Here is a 16780-nt window from a genome sequence, read left to right as displayed (position 1 = left end):
CTGAGTCTATTGTTTTTTTAAAAGATTTATTTATTTATACAAGAACTAGGGTACTGGCCAGAGGCAAAGGAGTGTGAGAGAATTCACCAGAGACAGAGCGGGGAGCAGAACAGGCAGACGGACCAAAAACACTGCTGAGGGGAGCAGCGGGGCGAGGCAGGAGAGGTCTGCCATGCCATGTGGGATCTCCCTGGCCAGCCAGGAATCGAATCCACTCTGCAGAGGCTGCAGAACAGCTTCACAACACGGCACTAAACCCTCTGTGCCACTGGGAAGGCTCCCTGAGTCTATTGTTAACAGGCATCTTGCTGAAAACTAAATGCTACTGGATCACCCAAGACAAACCTTTAAATGATGATACGTAGAAGGCTGCAGTGAAGAAGGTTTAAGTCAACATTAATTGAGTATCTTCTGAATAGCAAAACTCAGACACTAGCAGTACTATTGTAGAAGTACAATTAAATAGGAATTGCACTGTGCTGCTGAAGAAGAAAATATTTGTCTTCAACTATGGCAGAAATTAAAGAACCACATTTTAGCTGTTTTCTTAATTTATGTAACAGTCATACTGTAAGGAATGGCCCATTTGTTCACTACGTAAATCTCAGATATAGGCAGGATAGCTGGATTTTAAGATGGTAGAATAAGTACCCAGAACAAATTCAGAGAAATGAAAGATATTTTGGCAGGAAGAGAAAAAGGAAAATAGAAGGAAAGGAGAAGAGAGAAAGAGAAGGAAGAAAAATAAATAAGTAGAGGAGCGAGGAGAGGAGGCAGGAGCAGCTCAGAGGTATTTGAGCATGGGAATTCAAGGGGACCTTTCAATGCATGAGAATTTCTAGACAAGGCAAGTGGCACTGATTGAAGAAAGAAACTATACCGTAAGTGTGAGCACATACAAAGCGGGTTTTGTTCCCAAAGATGTTCTATACCAGAAGGGTTATACACTTCGCACAAATGTCATGTAACCTTTTCATGAGAAACATGATTTTTCATTTTTATTTTTTTAAAGATTTATTTATTTATGTATACAAGAACTGGAGTACAGACCAGAGGTGCAGGAGGGTGAGAGAATCTACCAGAGACAGAGCAGGGAACAGAACAGGCAGAAGGATTGAAATACATTGCTGAGGGGAGCAGCGGGCAAGACAGGAGAGGTCTGCTACGCCATGTGGGAATCTCCCCAGCAGGGCGGGAATCGAACCAGTGCCATAGAGGCCGAGGACAGCTTCACAGCACTGCTCTCAACCCACTGTGCCACTGGGGAGGCCCCAGAAACATGATTTTTTAAAACGGATTTTTAAAAACGAATTGGATAAAATTATCAGCAGACTCCTAGAAAGGTTGTAGTGAAGAGGATTTAATTCAACACTCATTGAGTATCTTCTGTATGGCAAGACTCAGACACTAGAAGTACTGTGATGAAAAATATGGCCACTGACCATGAGGAATTACAGGCTACTGTGGGAGGTGGACACATAAACTTATAATTTCAATATGTTGCCATTAACGTGCAGAGTCATGCAGGAGGACAAAGACTAAATCACTAAACTAAAGAGTTTAGAGACTTCATGGAGGAAATGGCAGTCAACCTGAATTTTTAGGGATGAATTAGAATCAGTATGCCAAAATGGTAAAGGAGCTTATATTTAATGCTAACAAATGTGGGTTTCCGTTGAAAAGTGATAGAGAATAATTAGAAGGGTTTTAAGTAGGGTGGTGATTTTTTTTTTTTTGATAGATCTCTGTAGCTGTCATTTGGAGGGTGAGTCAAAAGGAATAAGACTTGCAGCAGGTAGAGGTAACAGGTAGCAGACAGCCATAAATTGGCGGGCACCTTGAGGTGTCCTGGTGAGAGACAGTGAAGGCCTGCAGCAGTGCAGAGTGTGGTGAGAGAGAAAAAGGGGAAGGAAGACTTGGTAACTATCCAAGATTTGGGCTTTTTGACTGGAAGATACTTGTGTCCATAACTAGAAATTGACTTTACAGAAAAAGAAGCAAGTCTGCAATTGAAAATAATTATTTCCATTTTGAGCATGTGCATTGCTAAGTGGACATATTCAGAAGGAAATTAGATATGATTCTGAAATTTAGGAGAGATATTAAGTCTAGAAATATGGATTTGGGAGTATGGAGGTTTAAGTGATACTTAAACCCATAAGAGTAATAGCTCCCGGGAAGGTGAGATTGAAGATATCTAGGCCAAGGGCAGAACTCAGAGAATAACAACACTTAAGTGGTTGACAGAAGAAAATTCCACAAAGGAGTCCATAAAGTAGCAAGGTTGGAAGAGTGTGGAAAGACTCCTAAAGAATGATGACTTGGAAATCAACGGAGTATAGAATTTCCAGAAAGAGTGTGTGTAGTGCAGGAACTGTCTCTTTAGGAAGAGTAGTTTCATTAGCATGTAGATTTGGAGGCCTGTGCTGCTGTGGGTTAGAAAGAGTATGGGAAGTGGAGGCTAAAATTGTAGACTAGAAACAACCCCAAAGGAAATGAGAAAGATTGGGTGACAAGTAAAGAAAAACATAGGATTAAGAGATTCTGGGGCATCCCTGGTGGCACAAGGGGTTAAGTCTCAGCACAATGAAGCTATCTGCAGTCACTGCAGCACAAGTTCAATCCCCAGCCAGGGAGCTGACCCACATGGCGCAGCAGACCTCTCCTGACTTGCCCACTGCTCCCCTCAGCAGTGTATTTCAGTCAATCTGCCTGTTCTGCTCCCCACTCTGTCTCTGGTGACTCCTCTCACCCCTGTACCTCTGGCCTACACACTAGCTCTTGTATGCATAAATTAATAAATCTTTAAAAATAAATAAATAAAAATAAAAGATTCTGGCTTTTTCAGTAGTAGAAAAGACTTCACTATATTATATTGAGAGGGATGAGAAAGAGGTGGAAAATACATATATAGAAGGAATTATTCATGGGGGAATGTGCAATAGAACCCTAGAGGGGACGGGGCCCAGGAGCAAGGTGGGCCAGAAGGAAAGGACCGGTACAGTAAGAGGGGACAAAACAGAACAAGAATTTTGTCTGCTTCATGCTTGGTGGTCTAAGAAATCTCGGTTATTTCTGTGAAGTCGGAGGGAAGGTGTTCTTGATGGGATTAAGAGGTTTCAGGCAAGTGGTAAATTTTGGCAACAGTCCCTGTGGGAGTCAGTTAAGCAAAAACAATAACAGGATTGTGTGGCAGTGTTGAGAGCCCACAAAGACCTTGAATTTATAGTCACTAATCTGCACAGTTGTAAGTCTTTCTTTTCCAGTAGTTCTCAGTACCCAGGGATGGGAATAGAGCAAGGAGATGAATTATGGTATCTCCCAAGCTGAGGATTTGCCAAGAAACCAAAACAAAAGAAAGGAGACTAGAGAGCGGAGGGTGTAAGTGAGGGAGTGATCCGGATGGTCCATGTGTGGTCTGAGGCTAAGACAAGGCTTTGATAATGGAAGTGTCAAAGGGCTAGAGGTTGAAATAGGAAACAACTAAATTAGATAAGAGCTTGTGTCAGAAAAAGGGATCTGTTTAACTAAATCTTGAATGTAGTGGGTGGGGAGCACAGGAGTAGTTATTTGGAAATAGAGAAGATAGTGCATTCTAGGGAAAGAGAATCATGCGTAAAGACAGATGCAAATGGGAACAAGAACTTCAGTATTCCTGGAGCTCACATTGCTAGAAGAAAGTGGCATAAGATAAAGGTGTAGACATGCATTCAGCCAGCTTTTGAAGAATCTAAAAAGTTGTGGATATTAGTGCCTCTAAGAGGAAGAGCAGACGTTCTCAGACAGGAGAATAGGGTTGTGGCCTGCAGAGAAGCTCCACCGTAGGAGGCTGAACTCCTGGTCAAGCTCTGCTTGCCAACTCATTCTCCCCTCTCTATGCAGCTTCAGCAGGAAAAAGAGGATATTTTCAGTAATCACCTCACCCACCAGAGGGGAAACTCTTCCAAGTCATCCACCTAAGGGAATACCTTTCATATTGACTAGCAGTGGCTCTAAGTGGTGATGACTTCAAGGTGACCCCTTGAGTCACCTTGAAATACACCTAGAAATAGGATGCACAGTAAGCATGGAAATCAGAGCAGTACAAGGCCCTGACCAGAGATAGAAGTCAAGTAGAAAGAAAAGAGGCCAGTTCCAGATGCCAGCTCTGGAGTAGAATCACCATTGGGCATCTTGTGGACAGAGGGACATGCGAAAGGGAAAAGCTGAGGGGGACTTGAATATATTCTCCACTGTGTTCCTACTTGTGCCCACAATTTATGCCTAATTAATATTTGTCAATGAAATAATGCTGCAAGCAACTACTTTCATCACCAAATCTTTTTTTAAAAAGATTTATTTATTTATACAAGAACCGAGGTATAGACCAGATGCGTGGGAGGGTGAGAGGATTCACCAGAGACAGAGCGGGGAACAGAACAGATAGACTGACGAAATACACTGCTGAGGGGAGCAGCAGGCAAGACACGAGAGGTCTGCTGCACCATGTGGGACCCTCGCCAGCCCTCCAGGATTGAACCAGCGCTGCAGAGGCTGCAGACAGCTTCACAGCACAGTACTCAACTGCCTGTGCCACAGGGGAGGCCCTTCATCACTAAATCTTGAGTGAATTGCAAAGCTAGAAATTTCTCATCTAACAACTTAAGAGTGGCTCCTGTGCAGTGGTTCTCAGCTTTGGTTGAACACTTAAATTGTCCGAAAAGCTTTTTAAAAATTCCAATGCACATACTGGACCAATTCAGAAACTCTGGGTATGGAACTCAGGTATCAATATATTTTTTAAAGATTTATTTATGCATACAAGAACTGGTGTACAGGCCAGAGGTGCGGGGGGTGAGAGGATTCACCAGAGACAGAGTGGGGAGCAGAACATGCAGATCTACTGAAATTCACTGCTGAGGGGAGCAGCAGGCAAGACAGGAGAGGTCTGCTGCACCATGTGGGTAGCTCGCTGGCAGGGGATCGATCTCATACTGCAGAGGCTGTGGATAGCTTCGCAGTGCTGTTTTAACCCCTTGTGCCACCAAGGAGGCCCGGTATCAATATTTTTTAATATTCCTGGGATGATTCCAATATACAATATTCCAAACAGTGGAAATTTGCAACCTCTGTTCTAGATTTCTGGATATGGTCATTAATATAGCACAGACCAGTTCTGAGTCAGAGATGAACCAAAATGGGTTAGCAGAATGTGATCATCTTGGTATGATGAAGGAGGTATGAATCCTCCATGTCTTATGAAGTCTTTTTATATAGTGACCAGTTCTTTAAAATTAATTCCAGCATCTTGGCAAACTGAGGTTACCCACAGGGGGTGAAGGACAAATTGTGGCAGTGGGGTGAGGGGGGTAATGGACTGGGGTGGAGGAATATGGGTGCCTTGGTGGTGGGTGTGATAACATACACCTGAAGAGTCTGAATCATACATGATGCTGCAAACCAATGTTACCTCAATGAAATGTGTTATTTAAAAATGTAAAAAATAAATTTGTTAAAAATATGAAAACATTAAATTCATTGCATGGCTTCACTAATTTTAGGAAACTGAATTGTGGGCAAAGTATAATACAAAATAGGAACATTTAGAAACACATTAGTTTAAAAAGTGAATCATGCACAGGCTTGAAAATGATTTAAAACCCTTCATTTGCTGCCTAGGTGGTATGTGTTCCAAAAGACAGAAAGAGCAAAAGCTATAGAAGAGAAATGGAAAAGTTTAAAAATCATTTGCATAAGCATGAGGACATTTCTGGAAAGAACACAAAGGTTGTTGGGAAAAGGAAAAGCACAAAACCCAGGGCAAGTAGAGAGGCTACTCCTAACCCAGAGTTTTCCCACTAAATTTTGCCCTAAAACTTGGTAGCCATTCTGTCGGAGCCTCCTCAATGCTGAGCAGTAATTTAAGCCTCGTCTGTCTTAATAATTTACATATAGTTTACATCATTGTTCATTTTTGTACAATGCATGATTTCCCCTCTAAGATATAGTCCCCGTAAAATTTCCACCACCAAGTCACCCATGCACCGTCACCACAGTCCCCTGTGCTCTTCCCTCCCCTGTTCTGATCCCCCACCCTTCCCCTCCCCTGCAGGATGTCTCCAATATATAGTTGCCAGTTAATTTTTTTGTTTTTTATTTATTGTTATTATTTTTTTCCTGATCCTTTATTTGGTTTCCCTATAGTCCTCCTATAAGTGAAACCATCTGATATTTTTCTTTTTTCTTCTGACTTATTTCACTGAGCATGATCCCTTCTAGCTCCATCCATGTTGCTGCAAATGCCGTAAGTTTACCTTTTTGATTGCTGAATAGTATGCCATTGTGTATATGTACCACATCTTCTTGATCCAGTCATCTATTTTTAGGCATTTGGGTTGTTTCCATAGCTTAGCTATTGTAAATAGTGTTGCAATAAACATAGGGGTACAGGTGTCCTTTGGGTAGAGTCCTATGAGTAAAACCTCTTCTTTCTTGACATGAAAACAAAAAGAGCATTGCTAGTCCAAGGACAGGTCCCAGGCTATGGCTGTCTTTACTGATCTCAACAGTTTAGGATTTGAGAGGATTTACCAGAGACAGAGTGGGGAGCAGAACAGGCAGATCCACTGAAGATCCACTGAATACACTGCTGAGGGGAGCAGCGGGAGAGACAAGAGAGGTCTGCTGTGCCATGTGGGCCACCTCCCAGTGGGGATTGAACTCGTATTGCAGTCACTGCGGATAGCTTCATAGTGCTGAGGCTTAATCCCTTGTGCCACCAGGGATGCCCTCATTTTACTTCAGATTACTATTATTAATTTTCTGCAGTTGGCTTATGTGCATTGCTAGAAGCTCTTTAAAAGAAAACAACCTGTATTAGAAAACAGGTAGGCCAGACTTGATTGAGCAATACCAGCTCATTTTCAAAGAGGAACCACAATGTCAGGAAACACAGAAAAGTTAATAATTCCTATTGCAAAAGGCAGGTACTCTGCTTTATAAGAAATTAAATCACTCCCTTCTGATTGGAAACAGCTAATCATAGGGTTTCAAAAGATTAATATAGTTGTTTAAATACAAAGAAGTCTGCACAGAGTTTAATTTTCCCAAGCAAGATCATGCAGCTAGTGAATGGAGAGGCCAGAATTCCAGCCCCAGACACTAGACTCTAACAATGCCTGCTCTCTGCTGTTCCACTCTCAAAAATGTTCCAGTGAGAACCCTAACAGTGAAGGTTTTGAACATAAGCTCTACATCCTTGTGTTTAAATAGAGTAAGGGCAGCACTCCCTCTGCCCACCTGTGCCTATGCATGTGCCTCTTCTCACTAACTCTCTTCCTGCAGGGCAGCAGCCTCCTGCATGCCCATGACCTGTCCCATGCTGGGGCTTCTCCTCACGAACCTCCCTCAGCGGAGGCCACTCTCCCACAAGGCCGCCCGCCAGCAACCATGCAGGCCTCTCCTAGCAAACTTGTCCCTTTCCGGGCAGCTCTTCCTGCCCACTGGTGTCTATGCAGGTGTCTTTCACTATCCTATCCCTTTTCTAATAAACCTGTTCTGTAAATATGAAAAAATAAAACAGAGTAAGGAATATTAAAATAATATGGAGTGATTATGAATCTCCTCAATAAGTAAATTTCCCTGTTATATTTTGAGTTTTCTGTACATAGACAAAAATGTTCTATAACATCACATAGAGAAGCACAAGGAAGGGAAAGTCAGTGTTATCTGCACCCCTTGCCTTGATATTGACACCAGTTTGATTTAGGTCACTAATAAATATGCTCCAAAAGCAAAACTGTCTTGGTCCTCTTAGGGGATAAGTGAAATATCAATTAGAAATAAATGACTAGCCTGGAGAAATACCAAGTATTTGCAGAGATTAAACAGTCATTGTGAATGATCCAGAAACTGCGTTCATTAGCTTAATGCATGCCCAAATTTGCTACTTCAGAGAACTGCACAAAAAAAATACATTTCTAATTAATTATTTACGTCTCTTATCTCAGTAATCTCAGAAATTTTAAACCTGTGAATGATACAAATATCTTTAGTGTATATATTTTTGGCATTCTTTGATTTTAATGTGGCAATATAGCATTTTACTATCTCTTTACTTACTAACAGACATTAAAATGTACCATTCTCTTTTTTTAGTCATACTCTAAAATGTTTTACAAAATATCTTACCTTCTTTGTAGGTGCTAGTGACTTTTTAAAGATCCCTTAATTTTTTTTAATAAATTTTATTTTTATATTCCCCATACAATTTCAACCCCCTTATTTTGACCCCAATCCTTCCCCTCCCTGCCCTCCACCCCCCATAGAGTGTCTCTGGTTCATAGTTTTTTGTTGATTTTGATTTTCACTTTCTTATAGTTATTCATTTTCCTGGTCCCTTATTTAAGCTTTCTAGATTCCTGCTATGAGTGAGACCATCCGGTATTTTTCTTTTTCTTTCTGTCTTATTTCGCTGAGCATGATCCTTTCCAGCGCCATCCATGTTGCTGCAAATTGCATGTGTTTATCTTTTTTGAATGCTGAGTAATATTCCATGGTATATATGTACCACATCTTCTTGATCCAGTCATCCATTTTTGGGCATTTGGGTTGTTTCCAAAGCTTAGCTATTGTAAACAGTGCTGCTATAAACATAGGGGTGCAGGTGCTCTTTGGAATTGATGTTTCTGTGTCCTTTGGGTAAATACCTAGGAGTGGAATTGCTGGATCATATGGAAGCTCTATGTTTAGTAGGTCCAGAAATCTCCACACAGCTCTCCATAGTGGTTGGACCAGAAGATCCCTTAATTTTTAACATCACTGATTAAAATTTAATAGTTGATCAAGGTACCAGGCTATGTATGGTCACTGAAATCAGCTGTTTAGGTGCAATGGGTGTGGTCACTTGGTAGCAAAAGTGATCCAGATTTTCAAAAGTAATGGGTGAAGGTGGTCAAAAGACACAAACTTCCAGCTGTAAGATGAGTAAGTCCTGGGAATGAAATGTACACCTTGATGACATTAGTTAACCATACCGTATTGTACATTTAAAAGTTACTACAAGTAAATCTTAGACATTCTCATCACAAAACACACAAAATTTCGTGCCTGTGTAGCAATGGATTGTTATAATTATTTTGCGATATTTATGCATGATAAAAATCAACACAAGGTTAGGGGCCTCCCTGGTGGCGCAGCGATTGAGCGCTGGGTTGCGAAGCTGCCCGCGGCCTCTGCGGCGCCGGTTTGATCCCCGGCTGCTCCCCGGCCACCAGAGGAGGGTCCCACATGGCGCGCAGACCTCTCCTGCCGCCCGCTGCTCCCCTCAGCAGTGTACTTCGGTCCTTCTGCCTGCTCTGCTCCCCGCTCTGACTCTGGTGAATTCTCTCACCCTCCCGCACTTCTGACTGTACCCAGTGCATGTATAAACAAAAAAAACAAACAAACAAATAAATGAATAAATAAATAAAACATGCCTCTATTAAAAAAAAAAATTTAAAAAAAAAAAAAAAAAAAAAAAAAAAAAAAAAAAATCAACACAAGGTTATAAGTCAATTAAAACCATTTTTAAAATTATCGATCAAAAAAGCTCATTGTCTTTTCTCTACATCCGACCTGAGGTGATAATGGCATTAGTTCTGAGTAATGAGTCTTGAGCAACGAGTCATTTCAGTCAACCTTCAGCTGACTATCATATTAATATAAAGTCTGAGTTGGTCTTGTTAGAATCTGTCTACCCAGCTGTCTTTTGGCTGCTGAAATACAGATGGCATATACCAGTGATACTGAGGGATTATGTGGAAGACAGTAAAGAAACAAAAAAGTAAAAACAGAATAAAATCTAATTACATGGAGTTTCGCTTAAAACAAAAATTGATTGAGTTCTGCCCAAAGTGGTTTGTTGTTTCCTGTGCCAGGAACTACTGTGCAGGCCCAGCAGGAAGTGTGCTACAGAGAAGGGTCACATTACACCCTTGTTTTATGGTTCATTTCACTTATTTAATGCAATCTGAGAACCTGCAAAAGGAACATGTTAGAAGGAGGGAATAGGCTTTTTGTCTTGTTTTGTTTTGTTTTTTAAAGTTTCTTTGAATCAAAACATTTGTTTTTACAAGATGTTTATAGTCCCAGAGAAATAGGACTTTCAGAGTTGCACGGTGAAGACATTTCTCTTTGTCACAAAATTTAAAGCAAGACACAAAGTCAAGCTATGTCTAGGGTTGAGTCATGTCTTTTTCCTTTGCTGTCCTACTCATGTAATTTTAAACATGAAGAATTACTATTGTGCCCACAAATGGTCTTAATCATTTTGAACTCCATATAAGCTCCTGGGAGGGTCTTTAATTTGATAGAGAGCCCATAATGTTGGGGGTAGGGTAGGAGAAGAGGAATATCTATAAGATGCAAAATAGTGGTTCATTGGTCAAGCAAAGGCATGAGTTCGTTTGACTGTATTGCTTGAAAATGTGTGAATTAAACAGCTGGGTTTCCTGTGGCATCCACTGCTCCTCACATACTGTCTGTTTTGCTCTCCAGGGACCTCAGCATGAACAACATCAGTCAGCTGCCTCCGGATCCCCTCCACAGTCTCCGCTTCCTAGAGGAGTTGTAAGTATCACTGTAGTCACGATGCATCCAGTCAACGCCGGACACATTCTTGTGTTTGTCTCTCATACTTACTGTGGGAACCAGATAAAACAAGGCAGAAAAGCTGTCAGCACCAACAATTTTGGCACATGAGGAAACACTTAGTTGGGAGGGGGAAAAATTGCTTATGATTCTGGAAATCAACTTATAAAAGAGTTTACCAGGAGGCTACAACTTTCTAAGGTGAGACTGAGCCAAACAAATTAAATTTTTAAAACAAAGCCTGTTTAAAAGAACTGGATAGCTCTTTGGAAATAGTTAAACAGCAGGATATTAAAAGTTTGAATACTGGTTCATGTTTATTAAAATAGCAAGTAAAGTCATAATCAAAACCAAAAACTGCCTCTTGGTTCGACTTGTGACAGGGAGAATTGAGTCCACATTTCATAGCACCAAAACTTCTTCTCCTAATCACTTTTAATTACTATTTTCCTACTTTTAAATTTAGCTTCCCTCAAGGCTTGAACAGAAAAACATGAAGTCCACAGGACTTAAAACTGGGCTTTTCCAAACTCACTATAAAAAAGTAAAATAAAAAAGGAGGAAACTAAAATTAGCTAATGGTACGCAGAGGAATCTTGATTAAGTCTAGCAATCACTTTACAGAAGATGAAAAAGAACTGTATAAACCAAAAATCTGCATTAAACAATTCATTTGATCCTCTTACCCTTTTGAGTGATGGGGACCGAGGAAGTGATGTACCATAGAAGACTTCATGAAGAAAGCTTGGCCCCATCAGTTGAGTAAATCCTCTCACTGTTGATTAAAGGAATTGTTTAGTCAGTGACCTCTTTTGAAAATACTTCCTTTATAAATTCTAAAGTCAGGGTCCAATTTGGGGAGTAATTTAAATTGTTGATGCACCACACAATCCATCATGGGAGGTAGAAAGAATGTTCCACCCCAACCAAATTACACTGCATCCATCTTTTTTTTTCCCAAGAGAATAATATTCTCAAATTTCTCTCTTCTAGAGTTTTATCTACATTTATTTGTGACAACTTGTACTTTTAACAAGTACTATTGTTTTGCTACTGAAATCAGCAGATTGTTATTAAAGAGTATTATGGGGAAACTTAGATTACTAGATTGTACAGCAAGTTTTTGTCAGTCAAAGAATGGATTTTCACTCTTGGTTGTCCAGGCCCTCTTTCTCCCTCTTTTCTTTCTCTCTGACCATTTCCATGGCTAGAACTAATCTTCATCAGGGTTGAGACCTCATCTGTTTACTCACAGCTGTTACTAACAAATAACCAATGTATATATATTTTTAAAGATTTGTTTATTTATGAATACAAAAGCTCATTTGCAGGCCAGAGGTGCAGGTGGGAGGTGAGAGGATTCACCAGAGATGGAGTAGGGAACACAACAGGCAAATCTAGTGAAATTACACTGCTGAGGGGAGCAGCAGACAAGACAGGAGAGGTCTTCTTCACCATGTGGGTCACCTCCCTGGTTGGGGAACGAACTCTGCCGCAGTGGCTGCAGACAGCTTCATAGTGCTGAGACTTAACCGCCTGTGGCACCATGGAGGCCCCAACCAATATATTTTTTGATGAGCAAATGTATGAATTAATGAGAAAGCATGAACTTGCCAAAGGAGCTTCATATACAAATCAGCTGCCTTAGAAAAAAAGTAACAGCTTTAGTTGCCATTAACCAATAAGTTTAAACATTATTTTTAGTAAGTTTCAATCGAGTTTTTTTCCTTATTTGCATTCTTCTCATCATCCCTCCTGCACCACAATTAATACACAATATTTAGTCCTGCTTATGTATTTTCTATCCTTTTCCCCTTTACTTTCCTTATAAAACTCTATGACAAAAGGTTTCCATTCTCCCTCAACACACTCTTTGACTTTAGACCACAAACTGAATCAATAAATAATTCACTTCCCCAAGGATTTGGTTTAATAGAGTTCTTCCCTCAGTGACCCTACTCATTCAAAATAACTGCTCTTTCTTCATGAGGTGAATGTTAATTCTGTTCCAAGGCCAGTTTTTCAAAATACAATTGGGGGAAAAAAAGAAGCAGGGAACTATCATTTGAATTTTTTTTTCCTCTATTGTCTTATTTTTATGTCTCTGGAAATTTTATCAAGTATCTTGACCATGGAATCATAGAGTTTCAGAAATATAAGGGAACTTTTAGAGACCATTCATTCTATTTTCTCATCCTATTTTGGAATTCCCTCTGCTGAGCTGGCCAACTTTCTGAATTTAAAAGCAAGACCATTCTCCCATATATAATTCTGTGTTACATTGAACAAATGTTTTTAAAACATCATTATTCATTTAGCAGCAAAAGAGGATAGTATTTATAGAACCTGGAAAATGATCAACGCTGCTTGGTTTTATCATTTGTTTTAAGGCTAAATTTAGGACATTAAAAAAAAAAAAGCCACCAGTTTAGCAGAGCATTTTGATTTTACTTATGTTGTGTTGCTGATTGTTCCCTTGACACTTAGCTATATTTAAATATATATTCATATATATTCTCTTCTAGAGTCTAAGATCTTCAAAATAATATAACAGTAATAAGTTACTCTGTGCTTTACATATGTTATCCAATAATTCTCTCAACCCCATAAAGATAGATAGTATTATTACTCCTACTTCATAGACTTAAACTAAGTACAGAGAAAATAAGGAAACTCTGAGATAATAGAATTGCTTGGTGCCAGAGTTAAAATTCAAATCCACTTTCAAAGCCATAAAAAATGTGGAGGGTTAGTTATCATATCTTTTCCCCAATAGTACCTACAACAGTAGCTTGCACTGCTGTGCATCATAAAGTGTTGCTTAGGCAGAGTTATGTAATGATAGGTGTGTATGATCTGTATCTGTATCTCTGAATGGGGGGAATGAAAATAAGAAAGTGAGAGAAAGGTGTCCCCCTAGAACACCTTTTATTGTGAGAAAAGTATCATCAGAGTTTTCAGGTGTAGAATTTCACCAACTTAGCGGAGCTCCACGAGTACAAAATCTTAGTTAATATGTTTACATGTGCATACACATATCTAAGCAGTGTGTTTTTATGTAGTTTAATACTTTAACAAATGACCGCCCAAACCGTTAGAGCTGTCATTGCACACGTGTGTATCTTTTGTTTTGACAATTAGGACACATTTCTGAAAGTATTCCCTCAAGCAGCTTAGCCAGTTCACCTCTATGCTCTATCTGCTCAATAGGAAACTGCTATTGATTCTGTTGATAATATTAATAAAATCCCCACCGCAAAATTCAATTTAAAAAAATCACTACTGGGGCCTCCCTGGTGGCACAAGGGGTTAAGACGCAAACTATGAAGCTGTCCGCAGCCACTGAAGCACGAGTTCGATCCCAGCCAGGGAGCTACACACATGGCACAGCAGACCTCTCCTGACTCACCCGCTGCTCCCCTCAGCAGTGCACTTCAGTCAATCTGCCTGTTCTGTTCCCCACTCTGTCTCTGGTGAATCCTCTCACCCCCCACACTTCTGGCCTGTACCCCAGTTCTTGTATGCATAAATAAATCTTTAAAAAAAAAAACACACTGCTAATAAAGTCAAGACACCACTCTTCCCCTTAACTCTAATTGCCCAATATATTATTTCCCTAGTCTAATTCATTTAACAGTGCTATAAAGTGTGTGGACAAGCATGGTTCATCCCTCATCCATCACTGGAGCTTAGAAAACTTACATTTACATATCTTTTAAGAACCTATAAAGACTTAGGTATACTCACTGACTCAAGTTTAATAAAAAATTTTAAAAAAACTGTAAACTTGGAAAAAGTTACTCTCCTAAACAAATATTTAAGGAGAATAAAAGTCAGCATGGTAATTGTCTCTTTCTCCCTCTCCTGACATTCTGGATCACTTATTCTCTGAGCCACTTGTTTGGGTATATGCTGGCCTTATTTATTATTTGATATTTATTTTTTGGTGACTCTACAAGGTGACCAGATGTGTACAGGCCAAATGTCCTGCTAGTGCACAAGAAGGAGACCTTTTTTTCTTTTGATAAACCAAAACAATCTATATCGGAATGTAGAGAAACTATAGAGAGATGAACAAAGAATCTAGAAGTATTCAGTAGAAGCCCAAGGCTCTTGTTTTGCTTCTGCCATATTCTAGATGATAATCTATATGAACTTCACTGGTCCTTAAAATAACGGTGAATATGTTTTGAGATGTTTTTGAGGATGAAGTGAAATGATGGTGAGAGACTTTAGTAAAACATAATTCATATATTGAGTTGTATTGATAAAATGAAAGCACCTCCAAGAAGATTCTAACTGCCTTCATTCTACTTCATGAACATGATTTTGCAGTAAATCCAGGGACCTTGTGCAGGAAGAACTATTTCTAACCATGAACTTTAACAGATATAGGCAACTGTTACAGATCATTTTATATCAGATTTTTACATCTTGAGCAATAATTAATTTCTCTCCAATAGTATCTCTCTTTGTTCTATTTATTCAATTCTACCAGGGACTTTGTTAATGTTTGCTATTTGGACAAACAAAAAATGCTACATTTGATCATGAGTGTGATTCAGATGTTAGAAAGGCAGATTGTGCCCAATGCTGACTTACACAAGTTCCATTAAACTTAGATTGTTAGTCTGATTAAACCAGAGGGGAAAATTGAAATGTCCCATTTTGTAAGCAGTCTAAATTAAAGAACTTTATTTCTGAGTAGTATTTTTAAATCTTCCCAGATTCTAATGCTATTGGAATCAAATACTTGATTTAGGAAGGAAACATGAGAAGCTCTAGGGAGTTATGTTTTTAAGTTACTATTGTTCCCTGGAACTGTTTGCTCATATTATGGTTGGCCTTGAAGAATCTCTATGTAAATAGTAGATGTCTATTATTGCAGATGAAATCTGTAATGAGAAATACCCCCAAACTTCCTGAAAGTATAATCTATGCTTCTTGATTCTGCTTCCTCGTCATATTTCTGAAAATGGTGAGAGCTATCCTGCCTGTCAAAATTTTTTTCTGAGGATCAAATAAATGGTGATCAAAGAACTTTGGTAAGCTACAATTCACATATTGGGTTATGTTAGTAAAATGAAAACACCTTCATGTCCATGAATAATCTTCCTAGCCTTTGGCCTTGTCACAAAGCTCAAGCTCTTGTTTTCATAGGTCTGGCAATTGATTATAAATGCTGTCTCTTGAAAATTTTTTTCTAGTGTATTTCATAGCAGTTATTTTGGTTCTCTTCCAAATGTCTATATAGTTATATAGAGTCATCTGTCTTTGTATATTTTTATGTGTATTCATATATTTATGTGTGTGTATCTTTCGTTATAACAATTAGAGCACTGTTATGAAAAAGTGTCCTACCTCTCTGCCTCCTCTTCTTTTTTTTCTTAGTATTTCTTTCTTTTCCATCCCAACTCCAGTAAGATGTAGACATTACCCAGTACACTCAGTTAACATTGTCTAATTCTTAGTACTCTTCAATTCATTCATTCAAAATGTGTTTATTGAGCCACTGGGAATAGGACTTGCTATGGTTCATTCACTCATTCAACAAGTTCCCACCCAGGGGAATGTACAATCTAAGGGGGTTGGGGGGAGACAGATAATAAGCAAGGAAAAAAGCACATATGATGCTTCCTGGTTGTTACAAGAGTAATGAAGAACACAAACATGGTTAAGTAGGGAATAAATAACAAGAGATGACAGGGAGCAAAAGTGTCCCAAAGACGCAGACATCTGAGATAAGGAAGATTGGGGAAAGCAGAAAAGGGGGGGTAAAAGTGGGATTGGTGATCCTAAGAGATGAGATAGAGGCTTTCTGGCAGGGATATAGTGTGGGTAATATCCCTGAGGTAGCAGAGAATGTGATGTGTTTGTGGATCTGAAAGAAGATCCATGTGGCTGGAACAGAATGATAGGAAGGGGAAGTGACATGGGAGGGGGTTGGAGAGGAAAGCAAAAGACCAGATCATGCAGGACCAATTAGGCTATGTATGGAATTCAAATAAGAGCAAAGGGAAAGCTTTGGAGGGTTGTGTGCAGCTAGTAAAGCAATAGGATTTATGATTTTTAAAAATTTCTGATTTTTTGTAGGCAAAAAGGATTAGGTAATAATGGAAGTAGAAAGACCCATTAGGAGGCTACAGACCTATTGGGAGACAATGCAATTTTC

General features: G+C 39.4%; 1 protein-coding gene across 3 annotated transcripts in view; it reads left to right on the top strand.

Moving 5' to 3' along the window:
• Window positions 1–16780, top strand: part of LGR5 (leucine rich repeat containing G protein-coupled receptor 5) — a gene marked incomplete at both ends in the record, with an annotated part of 118979 nt that overhangs the window by 44039 nt on the left and 58160 nt on the right. For all 3 annotated transcript variants that reach the window (XM_084255014.1, XM_084255013.1, XM_084255012.1), the window contains one exon: window positions 10516–10587. In XM_084255014.1, the coding sequence (XP_084111140.1) occupies window positions 10516–10587 (72 nt within the window). The remainder of the gene's footprint in view (window positions 1–10515; window positions 10588–16780) is intronic.

Source organism: Talpa europaea (genome assembly GCF_964194135.1).
Source record: "Talpa europaea genome assembly, chromosome: 15".
Classification (NCBI taxonomy): domain Eukaryota; kingdom Metazoa; phylum Chordata; class Mammalia; order Eulipotyphla; family Talpidae; genus Talpa; species Talpa europaea.
The sequence above is the reverse complement of the archived record's forward strand: the minus strand, read 5'-3'. Positions and strand labels throughout refer to the sequence as shown.